This window comes from Bos grunniens, chromosome 7 (assembly GCF_055505025.1).
Source record: "Bos grunniens cultivar Pamir isolate PY7600 chromosome 7, Bosgru_T2T1.0, whole genome shotgun sequence".
Classification (NCBI taxonomy): domain Eukaryota; kingdom Metazoa; phylum Chordata; class Mammalia; order Artiodactyla; family Bovidae; genus Bos; species Bos grunniens.
Genome location: NC_141171.1, coordinates 73,139,681 through 73,154,852, shown reverse-complemented (window position 1 = coordinate 73,154,852; position 15,172 = coordinate 73,139,681). Strand labels below are relative to the sequence as shown.

Below are 15,172 nucleotides of genomic sequence, written 5' to 3'. Positions count from 1 at the left end.
GGGGTTCGGGACGGGGGACGCATGAATCAGCCATGGATGCACATGCATCCCCCGTCCCGAACCCCCCTCCCGCCTCCCTCCCCATGCCGTCCCTCTGGGTTGTCCCAGTGCACCACCTTTGAGTGCCCTGTTTCATGCAGCAAACTTGGACTGGTGATCTATTTCACATATGGTAATGTACGTGTTTCAGTGCTCTTCTCTCAATCATCCCACCCTTGCCTTCTCCCACAGAGTCCTAAAGTCTGTTCTTTATATCTGTGTCTCTTTTGCTGTCTTGCATATAGGGTCATCATTTCCATCTTTGTAAATTACATATATATGTGTTAATACACTGTATTGATGTTTTTCTTTCTGACTTACTTCACTCCAAGAGGTATATGTTTTTACAGAATAGGAAAGTGGAGTTCAGAAAGGTTAAATAATGTGCCTGAAATCATAGATCTGGTACCCGTGGAGCTGAATGTTGAGCCAAGTCTATTTGACTCCTGAAATTACTCTGTATTGGTTTTTTCCCTTTCTGTAAAAACATGGCATTATCATTGACAAAAAAAAAATTAGTCTTCATTTTGAAGCTACATAAGTATGAATGATTTGTTTCCTTAGCTATAGCCCCGACATTACAGAAAAAAAAAAACAAAAACAAAAACAAATTTCAATTTAAGCCACATATCTTATAGGTAAGAAGTTTTGCTCATAGATTATTCTGTTTAGAATATCACTGTTCCATATCAGCTATATTTATAGGCCATTGAGACTGATCAAATTTGCAGAATAATTGTTGGTAATATTGTGAAGTCATGTATCTGTAAAATAAGGCACTGGAAGTTTAAAAAATTGAGCTCTCTACCCACCATCATCTACGGATTATTCAGAAAATATCATTTCTCTCTCCCTCCTCCACTTTCTTCCCTTCCTTTTTTTTAAGAGTAAAAGTTTGTTTTCTGAATATTTAAATAACACATTAGGCACAGAAAATTTGGCAAGTAAAGAATGAAATATCAAATATTAAAAAAGAAAATTCCTTCAAAGATCAGTTCAGTTCAGTCACTCAGTCGTGTCCAACTCTTTGCGACCCCATGAATTGCAACACGCCAGGCCTCCCTGTCCATCACCAACTCCCAGAGTTCACTTAAATTCATGTCCATTGAGTCGGTGATGCCATCCAGCCATCTCATCCTCTGTCGTCCCCTTCTCCTCCTGCCCCCAATCCCTCCCAGCATCAGAGTCTTTTCCAGTGAGTCAACTCTTTGCATGAGGTGGCCAAAGTACTGGAGTTTCAGCTTTAGCATCAGTCCTTCCAAAGAACACCCAAGACTGATCTCCTTCAGAATGGACTGGTTGGATCTCCTTGCAGTCCAAGGGACTCTCAGGAGTCTTCTCCAACACCACAGTTCAAAAGCATCAATTCTTTGGCACTCAGCCTTCTTCACAGTCCAACTCTCACATCCATACATGACCACTGGAAAAACCATAGCCTTGACTAGACGGATCTTTGTTGGCAAAGTAATGTCTCTGCTTTTGAATATGCTGTCTAGGTTGGTCATAACTTTCCTTCCAAGGAGTAAGTGTCTTTTAATTTCATGGCTGCAGTCAGCATCTGCAGTGATTTTGGAGCCCCCAGAAATAAAAGTCTGACACTGTTTCCACTGTTTCCCCATCTATTTCCCATTAAGTGATGGGACCAGATGCCATGATCCTAGTTTTCTGAATGTTGAAACCCATTTCCTTCTCCAGGTTACCTTCCCAACCCGGGGATCAAACCTGTATCTCCTGCATTGCAGGCAGATTCTTTACTGTCTCAGCTATCTGGGATCCCAAATAATACCTTTATATATCAGTTTATTTTGTGTCTTGTCTTTGATTTTAAGGTTCTTAAGGTCAAAGACTATATCTTAATACTTTATTAAAAATCTTCTACAGGGCTTAGTAAGCACCATGCAGAATGTAAGCTGTCACTGTGGATAAACTAATATTGGTCAGCACCTTTATTGGCATTCAGAAATTTTAAAGTTCAGGCTCATTGACAGAGTGATGATAAACTTGCAAATTTTAGGTTTTTGAATGTATATATTATCCAACTTAATATCCTGATACTCTCTTCAGCTCCCTAATGGTAGCTTAAGAATTAGCAGACCTCAGCTTGTTGCATTGTATTTCTCTCACGGACGGTATGCATTTGGTAGTTATTAGTCTATTCTTTTCCTGTGAGAAAAAGACAGTCTAATATGCTTTGGGGAAGGGAACTTGTAGGGAAGACAAGGAAGCTATTGAGAAAGCAAATATGAAGTCAGTTGTGTCACAGTGATACAACGCATCTTAATCACTTAAAAAATAATTGCTCTAGAAATAATTACTCATTAGTGACATTATGGTGTTACAGTACCACAAATGCTTAACTAATGTGAACACTGAGCATGAAGATGATAACCAACATTTAATGTTGCATCCCAGTGCTCTGAGAACAGTCCTAAATAATTGTTAGTAATTACCTGACAGAAATACATCTTTACCTGGCCCTGGATGTCATTAAGCATGCGTTGAAATACTTGAATGTTTATAGGCTATATTACACCTCTTCAGTTATTTAATTACTTTTAGCAACTCTTCATGTTATTGTCTGTTTTATTAAGCTAAAATCCATTACAAGCCAAATTATCAGAGGCACGCTCAGGCTGCAAGGGATTTAGGCATTTGCTTTAGTTGCTGGAAATTAAAGATAGAGGCTGCTTTGGTGAACCAGAAAGTACAGACTTGTCACCTAAACCATCCTAATGTGCTGGGCCCCTCTCCATCACCCTGACAGATGAGCCTCTTCTTTACACATCATTTCCAGAAAGGGAAATCTACCATTCACCCAGGGATCTGTTTCATGATTTTATAGCCTTCACTATCAGCCAAGTCATCTTTCTATTTAACCTAAATCCTCCATGTCCTTCATGTTAGAATTTATGACCATAGCTTCCTATTTGGACCATGCGAACAGCCCATCATTGCTCCCTTGAGCCCTCTGTAAAAATAGAGGCTCTTATTACATCCATCAGTCTGCTTTCTTCTTCAGGTGGAACAGCAGAGCTCACTCATCTATTTGTTAAACAATTAATTTTCAGGGTTTAATACTCAGTAACATTTTACTGAATTATGAAGCTAGTTTGCCATTTTTTTTCCCCCCGGAGAAAGAAACAGAGAGAGAGACCAGGCAAGCTGCGGGAAATACTGACAGCACAACCATTCTTTACCTTGTTGTCCATCCTCTCATTCTTCCAACCCTGTCCCCATTTTCCAGCTTGGAGGAAATGAAATTATCTGTATAAAAATGGTGTTACACACCTTTTCCTTTTCTGATACCTTTTCTGATGTTTTCAGTTTTCATCCAGGAATTGGATGTGCTTGTCTTCATTCGTACCTTTTGTACTGTGCTCTAATAATCATTTGGGCTTCCCTGGTGGCCCAAATGGTAAAGAATTTGCCTGCAGTGCAGGAGACCTGGGTTAGATTCCCTGGGTCTGGAAGATTGCCTGGAGGAGGGAATGGTTACCCATTCAAGTATTCTTGCCTGGAGAATTCTATGTACAAAGGAGCCTGACAGGGCTCCAATCCATGGGGTCACAGAGTTGGACATGACTGTGAGACTAACACACAAACAGTAACATTTAGTGACCTGTACTGTGCTATAATAATATTTAGTGACTTGTATTATAAATTGTCTGTCATTTTCAACATAAGTGTTTATGCCCTTTTTTGTGCGAGCCTTTTCTGTTTCTCCAAGAGTTTTCTTTAAAATGAACCCCAGGGTTTATGTATTTTTTTGATGATTTACTTCACTCTGCTTCAGTTCTCTATTTAGTCAGCTAATCTTATTTGGGCTTCCAGGTTGTGCAGTGGTAAAGAATCCACCTGCCACTGTAGGAGACTCAAGAGACCTGAGTTCGATCCCTGGATTGGGAAGATCCTTGCAGAAGGGAATGGCACCCCACTCCAGTATTCTTGCCTGGAGAATTCCATGGACAGAGGAGCCTGGCGGCTCCAGTCCATGGGGTTGCAAAGAGTTGGACACGACTGAGCAGGAACACACAGTTCTTACTCAGTGTATCATCTTTTGGGTACAAGACAATTTTTTTTTCTTTTTCTCTTGTTTTCTTTAACCACGCTGCATCATAAGACATGTGTGGGGATAACTTTTTAAAGACATTTTTTTTTCCATCTTAAATTCTAAACTTTTTCTTTAAACTAGTCTTCAGCAGCAGCAGCAGTCTTCAGTTATAAGGGGCTCTCTGGATTTCACCTTTTAGTTGATATTATCCACAGACACCCTCTACTCCCACTTCAAAACTTCATCCTAAGTAGCTAAAAGCTTCTGAAGAATCAGGATGATTTTTTCAAGTCAGAAGAAAGTCTTTTGCTTTTCTGTGGGATGCTCAGGGTCATACCTCCTTAGAATTCTGAAGAAATAATTGTCCAGCATTCAAAAGGACCTTTTGTATTATAGCAGCTCCTCTCTATATGTTGGCTCAAGGTCACACAGCAAGAGGCAGTGCCAAGATATGAGCCCAGCACCACTCGTCACTGCCAAGGCCTCTGTTCTTGACCTCTGTGCCCCCGTGTATTCGAAACTTAGAGAAGATCAACGAACGCTATGCTAGCCACTCTTCTCTGTTACAGAAAGCCTGTCATCCAGAAAGTGTTCTGATTTATAATTCTACTGGTAGCATGTGTGAAAGGGTCCGTTTCCCTGCAAAATGTGTAGTACTGAATATTATCTTTTCTTTGTTTTTGCTGATTAGATAGGTAATAATCCTCAGGTTTAATTTGTGTTTTCTCATCTTTTTATACTTCATATCATACTTTTTATTTACTTTTAATTCTTTTCTTCCACTTCCATTGAAATATAATTAACATAAAGCACTGTATAAGTTTTTAACACAAATGTGTGGCTTCTAATGGTGTGAAACATTCTCCTGCGTATTTGGTACCTGTTTTATATAAAAGACTTAAATAGCAAACATGCCACTGAGATGGAAATATTTTGCCATTAGAGATGAGTGGCAGATAAGTCTGAGATGGCATTGTTGGTAGCTTTTGTTGGAGTCATAAGTGCAAGCTGAGTTGCTAGTATGTGATAGGAGGCTGCTTTGAGTAATTTATTTTTGTGTTCGAAAAATAACAGCAGGAGCAATAACAGTAAAATCTCTTTTACTTACTGGTTTAGGTGATCACAGATACAACCATGTACTGCAGGGAAAATGTGTGTGAGGGCATGTTGGAGGCTGGATCAACCTCAGAACATGTTTCCCACTGACCTTTTAATTGAGTGTATCTTTTTCTCAACCATCAGATGCCAGCTGTTCAAGGAAGGTGTGTGTGTGTGTAGTGATGGTGGAAGAGGGAGGTGGTTTAAAGGTCATTTCAGTCTCATGTGAGTAACTCTCATGGCAGTACTCTGGTCAGAACATCCATGTTGCTGGGCTAGCATCCTGCATCAGCATTTTCCTTTGTCCAGGTCCTTCTCACTTTCACAGATGGTGATCCCTAGTGAGCATCCTTAAGGATCTGCTTTGTAAAAACCCAGCTTAACATAGACTCTGAGTCTAGTAGGGAGACAGAGGGTAATGAATAAGCCAATGCATACACAGACTAATTTCAGGTAATAATAAGTACTTTTTGAAGTATTTTCTCCATGTTATTTTATGTAAAAAAAAAAAAAAAAATGGCTGCACAGCACAATGAGTGGGATCTTAGTTCTCTGACCAGGGATTGAACCTGAGTTCACTGCATTGGAAGCACAGTTGGAAGTCCAGTCTTAATCACTGGACTGCCAGGGTAATCCTATGATAGGTATTATGAAGGAAATAAAATTAAACGAGACAGTGACAAGTGGTAGGGGAGGAGGGGTTGCTTTGGCTGGCGTGGAGAGATAGTGCTTTTTGGGTGGGCTCCAGTGAACTGAGACTGGAATCATAGGAAGGAGGCAGTTCATTTTAAGTACAAGAAAACTTCATCCCCACATCCCTAAAATCCTAAGATAAAAGGACCCAGGAATGGAATACGCTTCTAATTTTTTTGACAGCCTAGCTAGAGAAACTTCAGATTTTAAATACATTTCTATAATACATTCTATCAGTTAGGGGTGCAACAGGAAACAGATGCCTTAGTGAAAGTGGGATAATTTGAGATGACTTGTAATAAAAGGGTAATTTACAAAGAGAAGGAGTCAATTTATAAAGAGAAGGAACCGTTCCCTGCCCACCCCCGAGATAGGATCAGCAGGTTGCCATCTGTTCCCTTGCATCCTAGACTTCAAGAGCGAGAGGAGGGAATAGTCAAGGGACCTGTTCACAAGTTCCTGGGGATGGGGTCTGGAGTACAGTTCCCAGACTCTCACTTTCCCCCTCCCCAGACTCCTGTTCTGCTCCCCATTGACCAAATCCAGCCGGAAGTCAGAGAAGTTTTGAAGTCTACGCAGTCTAGTCTGGGGGTTAAGGGTGGAGGGTGGAGCTGGAGAAATGAAGGAAGACCTCCAGCATGTGTAGTTTACAGTTTAAAATTATATGGGACTGGATGTGGGAGAAGTGACAGCAGACCCGTCTGAGGTTATAACCTCAGTCAGTCACTGACCAGCTATAGATCAGCAGCTGTGAGCCTCTCATTTTGTTAAAAATAAATAAATAAATAAAGGACTGGAATAAAACTGGTGAACTTATTCTGAAATGGTATGTCTCTAATGCGTCATAAATAAAAAGAAACTATTTTAAATATTAAATGCAACAATAAGTATCTGGCATATCTAAACACTGTTTTAAATTGTGAAAACAAACTAAAAAGAAATCATTGTTGAAATAATTAGAGTCCTGGCTATATGTCTTTCCCAGTGATAAGTGGCTCTTGTATAATTAAATCTCTTATAGCGATCTGAAGCCAGATTTCAGTTGTTAGGTTGTGAATCAAAAATTAAAAGAGAAAAAAAAAAAGTTTTTTTCCCCCCCCTCAGGGTAAGAATCCTTTTAAGATTTAATCTAGAACGAAGAATGGATATTCTCATTTATGAGATAAGCAAAGGGTTTGTGAATAAGACCACCAAGAATGTAATATGGAGAATCTTGATAAACACAGGACTGACTACAGATGGTTGATTAGGATTTATATGCTTACAGAATGAGATGTTTTGAGATACTGCTGTTTGGATTCCATAGGCATGTTACTTAAGGAAATGTCTTTCATTGTAATCCCTGAATTTGTAGCAGAAACCTGTGTTTCCTTTATTGTGCAGGGTATCTTTACAGAGAATAAGATTCCAAAAGAGCAAGGAGTCACAGAAAGCCAACAGCTGCAGATGAGTACAAATAGCTCCAGTCTGAAAGGCACGATTTGTCAAATGGTAGCATGATTGCTAGCAATCTTACTTTTTTTGGTGATTACAAAGTTGAGCATAGTAGCCCATGTGACTCTACAGGAGGACTTGTAAAGAACTTTTAAAAACAATTATGCATCAGTGTTGGAGATTATAATTTAAGCAGAAGGCCTCTATGGAGGTAAATCAAAAGCATAGGCTAGAAGAAAAATGCTGTGGGAGACCTTCAATCGGGAGAGAATATGTGGGACTCCTAGGGGAGCGGCCTGTGTTTGCATGTCTGGGGTGGGCTAATCTACATAATTGACTAAAACAGAATAAACAGCTGTGAAATACAGTCTTTGAATGTGTGGGTAAAACAAAATTACAAAATATACGGGGTCATAGAACATGTAATGTATTTTCACAGCATTGTAGAATTTCCAAGCTCACTTGGGATCTAAGAAATTGGCCAGTCCTCCAGAGAGGCTAAATGACTTCATCAAGGTCAACCTGCCTAGTTAGTGATAGCCTGGTAGTTACCTATGTGGGCTTCGGAGACTAACATCCTAGATTTAAGTCTCAACTCCACTACTCCCTCTGTGACTTTTGGAGAAAATCACTCTATCGTTCTGTGTCTCTATTATCTTATCTATAAAGTGGAAATAATGATAGGACACTCCTCATGTTAAAGAAGAGGATATGTTTCAGTAACACTGGATGGTGTCTGGAACATAGTAAGAGATCAATTAATTTGAGATATGTTGTTATTGAGAATACCAGAGCTGAGGTCAGCTGACTCCTGCAGTAGGTGTTCTGTCTTCTCTACAAAAGACAAGAACATGTAAGAGGGGATCTATGTAAGACATTAGTTTCCCAACTGGAATAGTTGTAAGATACAAAATAATGTCAAGTTTTCTTGGAGATATTAAAACAAAAAAAATTAAGTACTTTCAGGGGAAGTGACTCAGATGAGCTCTTTAGAACTTCTCAAAATTTCAGTTCATACTTTTATGCTGAAATAAAGTAATTGGAATTTCCCCCCATAGTTGGACATGTTTAATGTTTGTTTTACAGCTAGAAAAATATGTATTTTCATAATACATATTTAATCAGACAAAAATATCAATGTGTTTTTTGATAATTGACCTTTTTAACATCCTAATTTTTCTATATTAATGCTGCCTACTAATCCCAGAGGTTCCTTTTTTGTCCCTTGTAATTAGAATAAGTTGTGTGTTTAATAAATGTATATTTTGAACAAAGTACAAGCATGCAGTGAGTTAGAACATTGTTTTTTGAACATAGTTGGGGATAAGGCAGCTAATTTTCTTTAAAAAATATGCCAAGATGCTGAATTTTTTTTTTTTTTTTTGGTGGAACAGCTGGAATGTTATCTTGATAGATCAAAGTAAAAGTTCAGAGTCACTTTTTGATAATCTCTGGTTGAAATCCTAACAAGTTTTTCACATATTAAGGCACATGATTAACCATATATTTTATTTATTTTTTTTTTTGAAGGTTTAAAAAATTTTTTATTTAGAAAGGCTGAAGTGATTGTATGCTAGTTTGAACAGGCAATCTGTATAAGGATTTTTCAGTTTTGACATCTTCCACATTGGATTCCATTATCTGTGCTTTGTTCTTTCTTCAGATCTAGGGGGGAAAAAAAATATGTGCCTTTCAATCAGTCATTTATTCCCCCTTTGCCTTGTTTAGGAACTCTCATGATCCCTCAGACAGTTCCCTCTGGAACAAGCTTTCCTCTTCTCCCCCAGCCAGCCCCAGTGGGTTCACCTTTATAGGCTCTGGGACTAGGACAGAAAGTAAGACTTGTGAGTATTTCTTCACTGGGAATTAACCATATATTTTAGCTCCTAAAAGCCCCTGTTGAACAATCTGCTGAAAGACCCCATGTGTCACATTGATGATTCTCAGTTATTTCCTATTGGCTGAGGGGCAAAGGCATTTGTTATCACTTAATAACTATCTTAGGTCATATTCAAACTTGGAATGATATACTAGCATCAGTAAATCTCAGTTAATGGCACTTTAAAATGTCTGTTATGTCTTTGATATGAAATACTGGCATAGTTGTATTTCTTGATTTTATAGCTGCCTCTAGTGACTTTTTATGCTTTGTTACATACTGAGTTTTCCTGCACTATGTCAGTATTTTGTGACATAAATCTTTTGGATAACTGTGCCCAATGGCTGAGGAATAAAAAGTTTATCTAAAGATCTCTTAGCCCAGTTAGAATATTCAGTTCAGTTCAGTCGCTCAGTCGTGTCTGACTCTTTGCGACCCCATGAATCTCAGCACGCCAGGCCTCCCTGTCCATCACCATCTCCCGGAGTTCACTCAAACTCACATCCATCGAATCGGTGATGCCATCCAGCCATCTCATCCTCTGTCGTCCCCTTCTCCTCCTACCCCCAATCCCTCCCAGCATCAGAGTCTTTTCCAATGAGTCAACTCTTCGCATGAGGTGGCCAAAGTACTAGAGTTTCAGTGGTGCTACCAAAAGTAGCTCTCGTCATGCATTAGTATTCAGCCCCCCAAAGAAGACACATTTCCAGTTTTAACTATAGACGATTTCTTCAGTTTTCATTTTGGAGGCATCATTGACTGTTTCCTTTGACTGAAAACTGGACTGTCTTCATATATTTCCCAATGGTCTTAAAACTTAACCAGAATACCTGCCTAATGAGTTATTAGCTACATTTCAAAGACTCTTTGAAATGTAGTGATGCTGAGTAATTTAAGGCCCATTAAGGATGTTTATCAGGATTCAGAAAGGCAGGTTCATGAAAAACCCATTAATTATATTTATTCTGTTGACTTATTCTTAGAGAAATGTAGCTCTGTTATAAATCAGTGTCCCAAGGAATAGATTTTGATGTTGGTCATTGAGCTTTTCTGAATAAAATTTATTCCAAGGTGGCTTCTTCTGTAAGGATGATTTTGACTTCAAATTTGTTTTAGGACTTTTTAAAATAAATTGAATCAGACACTTATATTAGAGAATTGTTTCAAAATCCTCAGTTTGAGAATACTTGTGACCTTGACAATTTTGTTTGTTTTATGTTGTTGTTATTATTATTTTTATTTTAATCTTGGCATAGGCCAGCACCTGGCAAGGTTTTTGAGATACAAATAAAAATAGATGTGGTTTCTGATCTCATAAAACACCTAGAAAATATGCAGATTTGTTACGTCTGTTCAGTTCAGTCTGTACTTTGTCTTAAAATTTGTTAATAAGGATTTCATATACACACATGACATAATGACTCTTTTTGAATATTTATATGTTGGGACATGATTTATATCATAGCTCTGATTTGCTTATAAGGGTGTGAATATTCTACATTTCTTCACGCGTACAAACATATACATATGCCCTCTACCAAGTAGCTACTGGTTAAATGAGTTATCACTGTGTCTACTCATTAGCAGTGAGTAATAACAAAAGATGAAGAACATTTAGTGTTACAGATTTTTTTCTTACTTTTATCATCTCATAATAAAGCAATATGGCAGGTTTTTAGTTCATTGTTTCAGGAGCAACCACACATTGGTGCGTGTAAGTGGCTTGTCCCTGGTCACTCATCTTTTTCTGTATTATCAGGATTCCAAGTGGATTATTTTGGCTACAGAATTTCTATTTTAATCCCAACAGGAGACACAAATGCTTATAAACATCAACTAGAAAACATATATATTTTTAGTTAGTTTTATGAAGTTGTTGTTTTTTAGTCAACTAGTCACTAAATCAAGTCTGACTCTCTTATAACACCGTAGACTGTGGCCTGCCAGGCTCTGTCCATGGGATTTCCCAGGCAAGAACACTGGAGTGGGTTGCCATTTCCTTCTCCAGGGGATCTTCCCAAACCCAGAGATCGAACCCACATCTGTCTCCTGCATTGGCAGGCGGATTCTTTAGCACTGAGCCACCAGGGAAGCCGTTTATGAAGTATGCTATAACATTTAAAAAAAAAAAAGTGAAACATCAGTGGGAATATGAATGTTGTTGATGTGAGAAAAACACTTTCCTAATACTTCATTTTTAAAGCATAAGTAGAAACCCAATTGCTTCTGCAATAGCATTAGTCAATTTATTTTTCTTGCTCACAGCCCTAGTGTTCACAGATGTAAGTTGCCTTGAATATGCATCAGTGGAAAGCGTAAACTACAGCATATTACAGTAGCAGTTGCAAAATTCACCTCACCTACACAATCAGACATCTATTTTTGACTGTCCCTCTTTATCCTATGTATGCCCTTGTACCTTTCATGTCTTTGTTGTTCATTCTATCAAACAAAGTTAATTTTATCTAGTGTATCAAGATGAAGATTGTATCTGCTATTTTACTCAAATAGCATGAGAATTTGTATGCCCACTAGGTAGCTAATTTTATTTCCTTTGACAATTTCTCTTCTACACAAGTTCCTCTATGTTAGTGGTAATTCAGTTACATCTACATGTTAAATAAAGACAGTAGACCAGTGAAAAATTTAGCCAAGTATCACATAACCAAAATAAATTGTCCTCTTTTAACCCTGAGCAAATGTGAGTGTTAAGGTTTTATATAATTTTTATAATTTATAAAATAATAAATTATAGACATTTGATCAGTCCCATCGAAAGCAGAAACAGTTTAATAGTAAACTCTTTAACTAGTTATATAATTTAATGAGTAGATTAAGTTTTACTTACTGTTAAAAATATAAAATGAATCTCTAAAACATAAGATATAAGTTTTAAAAAAGAGAAATTATGCAATAAAATAATCCCCCAAATAAAAGATTTATGCACAGCAAAACCAAGTGCTTCATTCTATAATTCATGTCTTTATCCTTTCAACAGATCCCTTTTGATTCTCTTACAATAAATAGAAAAAAATTCAGCTTTTAAATGGCTTAAAGTTTACTGAGAAACATCATTCTTACAAAATAGAAATAAGCAAGATAATTTCAGATTGTAATAATTCCTTGAAGAAAATAAATAGCTAAGATGGAGCTTGAGTAAGGCAGATACTTTGGGTGGACTGCTTAAGAAATCCCTTTCAGAAGAGGTGATTTTGAGATGAAGGATAAGGAAAATATAGGGCTTTGTGAGTATCGGGGGTGGGGAAATTCATATTCTAGGCAGAGAGAACAGATGTGAAGACTGGAAATAGTGAGTGACGACTTGGTATGAGATCATATTGAGAAGAAAAGGTTAGATTATTCAGGTAACAGTACGTCATAGCCAAGATTGGGAATTTTTTGGAAGAGCCTCTAAAAATTTTGAAGAGGAGTGGTAGAATCCTATCTGTGTCTTTAAAATGTCTTACCATTGTATAAATAATAGTAGGGAGGCAGATGGAGAGACTAAGAGACCGAGATCCTATAGTAACACGGAAGTGGGGCAATGGGGCCATGGATGCTGAAGAAGGCAGATGGCTGAGGAGTTGAGGCAGAGAATCCTCCTGGTAAAGAAGAGGAAGGAGTCCAAGATGAACAACAGTCATAGGATGCTCACTTATGACTAAATAGGAAAGCAAAAATTAGCAAAGCACAAACCTTAATGAAGCAGTAATCAAACTAAAGAGGCAGGAACTACTTACAATAACTTATGCGTTTCATCCTACAACAAAGGCGTAAGACACTTAAACCTGACCAAGGAATTTCATAGATTCAGTCTACCTGGACTGTGTAAGTTGTGCTCAAAACCTTTTCTTTTCTCTTCTTTTCTCTTTCTTTTTTTTTTTTTGGCCATGAAGCATGTGGGATCCTAGCTCCCCAGCAGAGGATCGATTCTGTACCCTCTGCATAGGAAGGCAGATTCGTAACCACTGGGCCATCAGGGAAGCCCAATGCCTGAGACCTTTTAATGAAAAAGGTCAAGCTATGGATTGTTTCTCTCAAGCTAGGGCTGCATTTATTTCTCTGTTTCCAACACACAAGTATAGTGCCTCAAAGTTCATCAACACCAGTTTTTCCCTTGGTTTTGTTTACCAGATGTAAAGGGCCTGTTATGTATAGGTCCTCTTTTATATTCTTTACATAAATTATTATATTACTTCATCCAGAAACTGTTAGGTAATTATTATTGTTATTAAAATGCCCCCTTTTTACAGATAAAGAAACTAAGGTTGGTTAGGAGATATTGACCATTTTGATGTATATCTCAGTGTTAACAAGGCAGAATTAGGATTCATACCTTTGTCTGTTGTGTTTTAAAGTGTGCTTTTTCATAAAATTATGCTGCCTTATTGATCAGAAACCATACTGATAATCACTTAGGACTGTATGTTTTTGGCTCTTTCTAGTAGGTCTTCTATTAGTGAAAAGAGAGGTTAGTGAAAAATGATGACAGAGAAATATAAAGACACTGGAGACATATACATCTCTCCCTGATAAATTATAAAGGTACTGTCTGTTTTAGATAAATAATCCTTCCAACCAATAGGAGGAAACTCTCTAAAGGGCTATAGAAAGATTATTCAGGATAGAGCAAATTAGGTGACAGATGAAAAGCTTATTGTGTATTATACTAACACACTTGCAAAGCACTACACTCTGTATAGAAATGTCAAAAATGATGGACCAAAGCTGAGATTGTTGGGAAATTTGATTTTAAGATCTTAAGAAAAGAAGGAGAAAACAAACATGAGTGGAAGACTGAGAGCCACATTGATTTTCTCAATCACCTGTCATGCTTGTAAAATAGAGTCCTGGGATGGCCCCATTCCATCACAAGAGCTTCTGGAGAATAGAAACTGCCTGTTTAATAAGTGCTTCCAGGTGATTTGGGGTACCAGGTAGGTAATGGGCCAAATCTTGGGAGAATACTAACTTAGTACACTCTGTTTAATTTACAAAGCATCATGAGGCCCACCAGGGAAAATGGTTTTCCAAAGTTGTAGCACTCTTTTTGTTAGAGATTAGGCTAAATCAGGCTCCTTGAGACCCAGTGCTATCTTCTTTGGGACTTAATTTTTCCAGCTCAGTCATGGACCAGCTAACAGCATGTATCACTGATATTTCTTTTCTAGAATCACAACCACAGCTGCCTGTATGATGGACCTGAGGCGGTACCCACTGGATGAACAAAACTGCACCTTGGAAATTGAAAGTTGTAAGTTTTTTGAGAATCCAGCTAGACTGTACTTGGGTTTTAAGGTTCTCCTTGGGCATAGATTTCCTACCCTCATCATTTCAGACCACAGTCCTGTTAGGTTTGTGCTAGCTTGCCAAATTTGGTGGAGGGAGGCACTGGCAATGTCTTCCTTCAATGATGCTGCCACCCTCTTCATCTCATCCTTAAATTCCAGGAGAGAAGTGTAGGGAAGTAGTAATCTAGCAATTAAAGGGAAATGCTAAAGTCTGAACGGAGACTAATGGTTATTTCGGGCATTTATTATATGGAATTGGTGCAGAGAGCTGCACCAATTGGGAAAATAGGTGGAGATGGCAGGATGATACAAGATGCCCTAATTGTCTTTGCCTTTTACAAACATTACCTCTGCAAGTGCAGGGTAAAGGTGGCCTCTGAATTAGTTAATGTGTTCATACATTGTGGCTCGGTGGGTTGTTTTTTGTTTCGAGAAACTATTTTCAGTGAATAAAATGTATTTTATATTCTTGCTGAAGGCTATATGATGAGCAAGTTTGAGGCATGTGTACTCTGCTTCCTGTGCTGACCTGTTTAGAGTGTTGGTGCTTTCTCTAGGCCACAGTTTTAGCATCCTTCTTGACAATCCAGCTACCTACACTTTTGCGTAGGCTAAAACATTGATTTCATAACCCATTACCATTTCAGAGGTCACACAGTGAGGCCATTTAAGGTGGAGTAGGACTTT

The 15,172-nt window shown here is 38.1% G+C and overlaps 1 protein-coding gene and 1 non-coding gene across 8 annotated transcripts in view; one reads left to right on the top strand and one right to left on the bottom strand.

The window, feature by feature from the left end:
* Positions 1–15,172, top strand: part of GABRB2 (gamma-aminobutyric acid type A receptor subunit beta2) — a 444,580-nt gene that overhangs the window by 292,927 nt on the left and 136,481 nt on the right. For all 7 annotated transcript variants that reach the window (XM_086413760.1, XM_086413757.1, XM_086413761.1 and 4 more), the window contains exon 6: positions 14,366–14,448. In XM_086413760.1, the coding sequence (XP_086269886.1) occupies positions 14,366–14,448 (83 nt within the window). The remainder of the gene's footprint in view (positions 1–14,365; positions 14,449–15,172) is intronic.
* Positions 9,055–9,180, bottom strand: LOC147369828 (small nucleolar RNA SNORD22). The gene has a single exon (XR_015168680.1). It is a non-coding gene; the product is annotated as a small nucleolar RNA SNORD22 (small nucleolar RNA).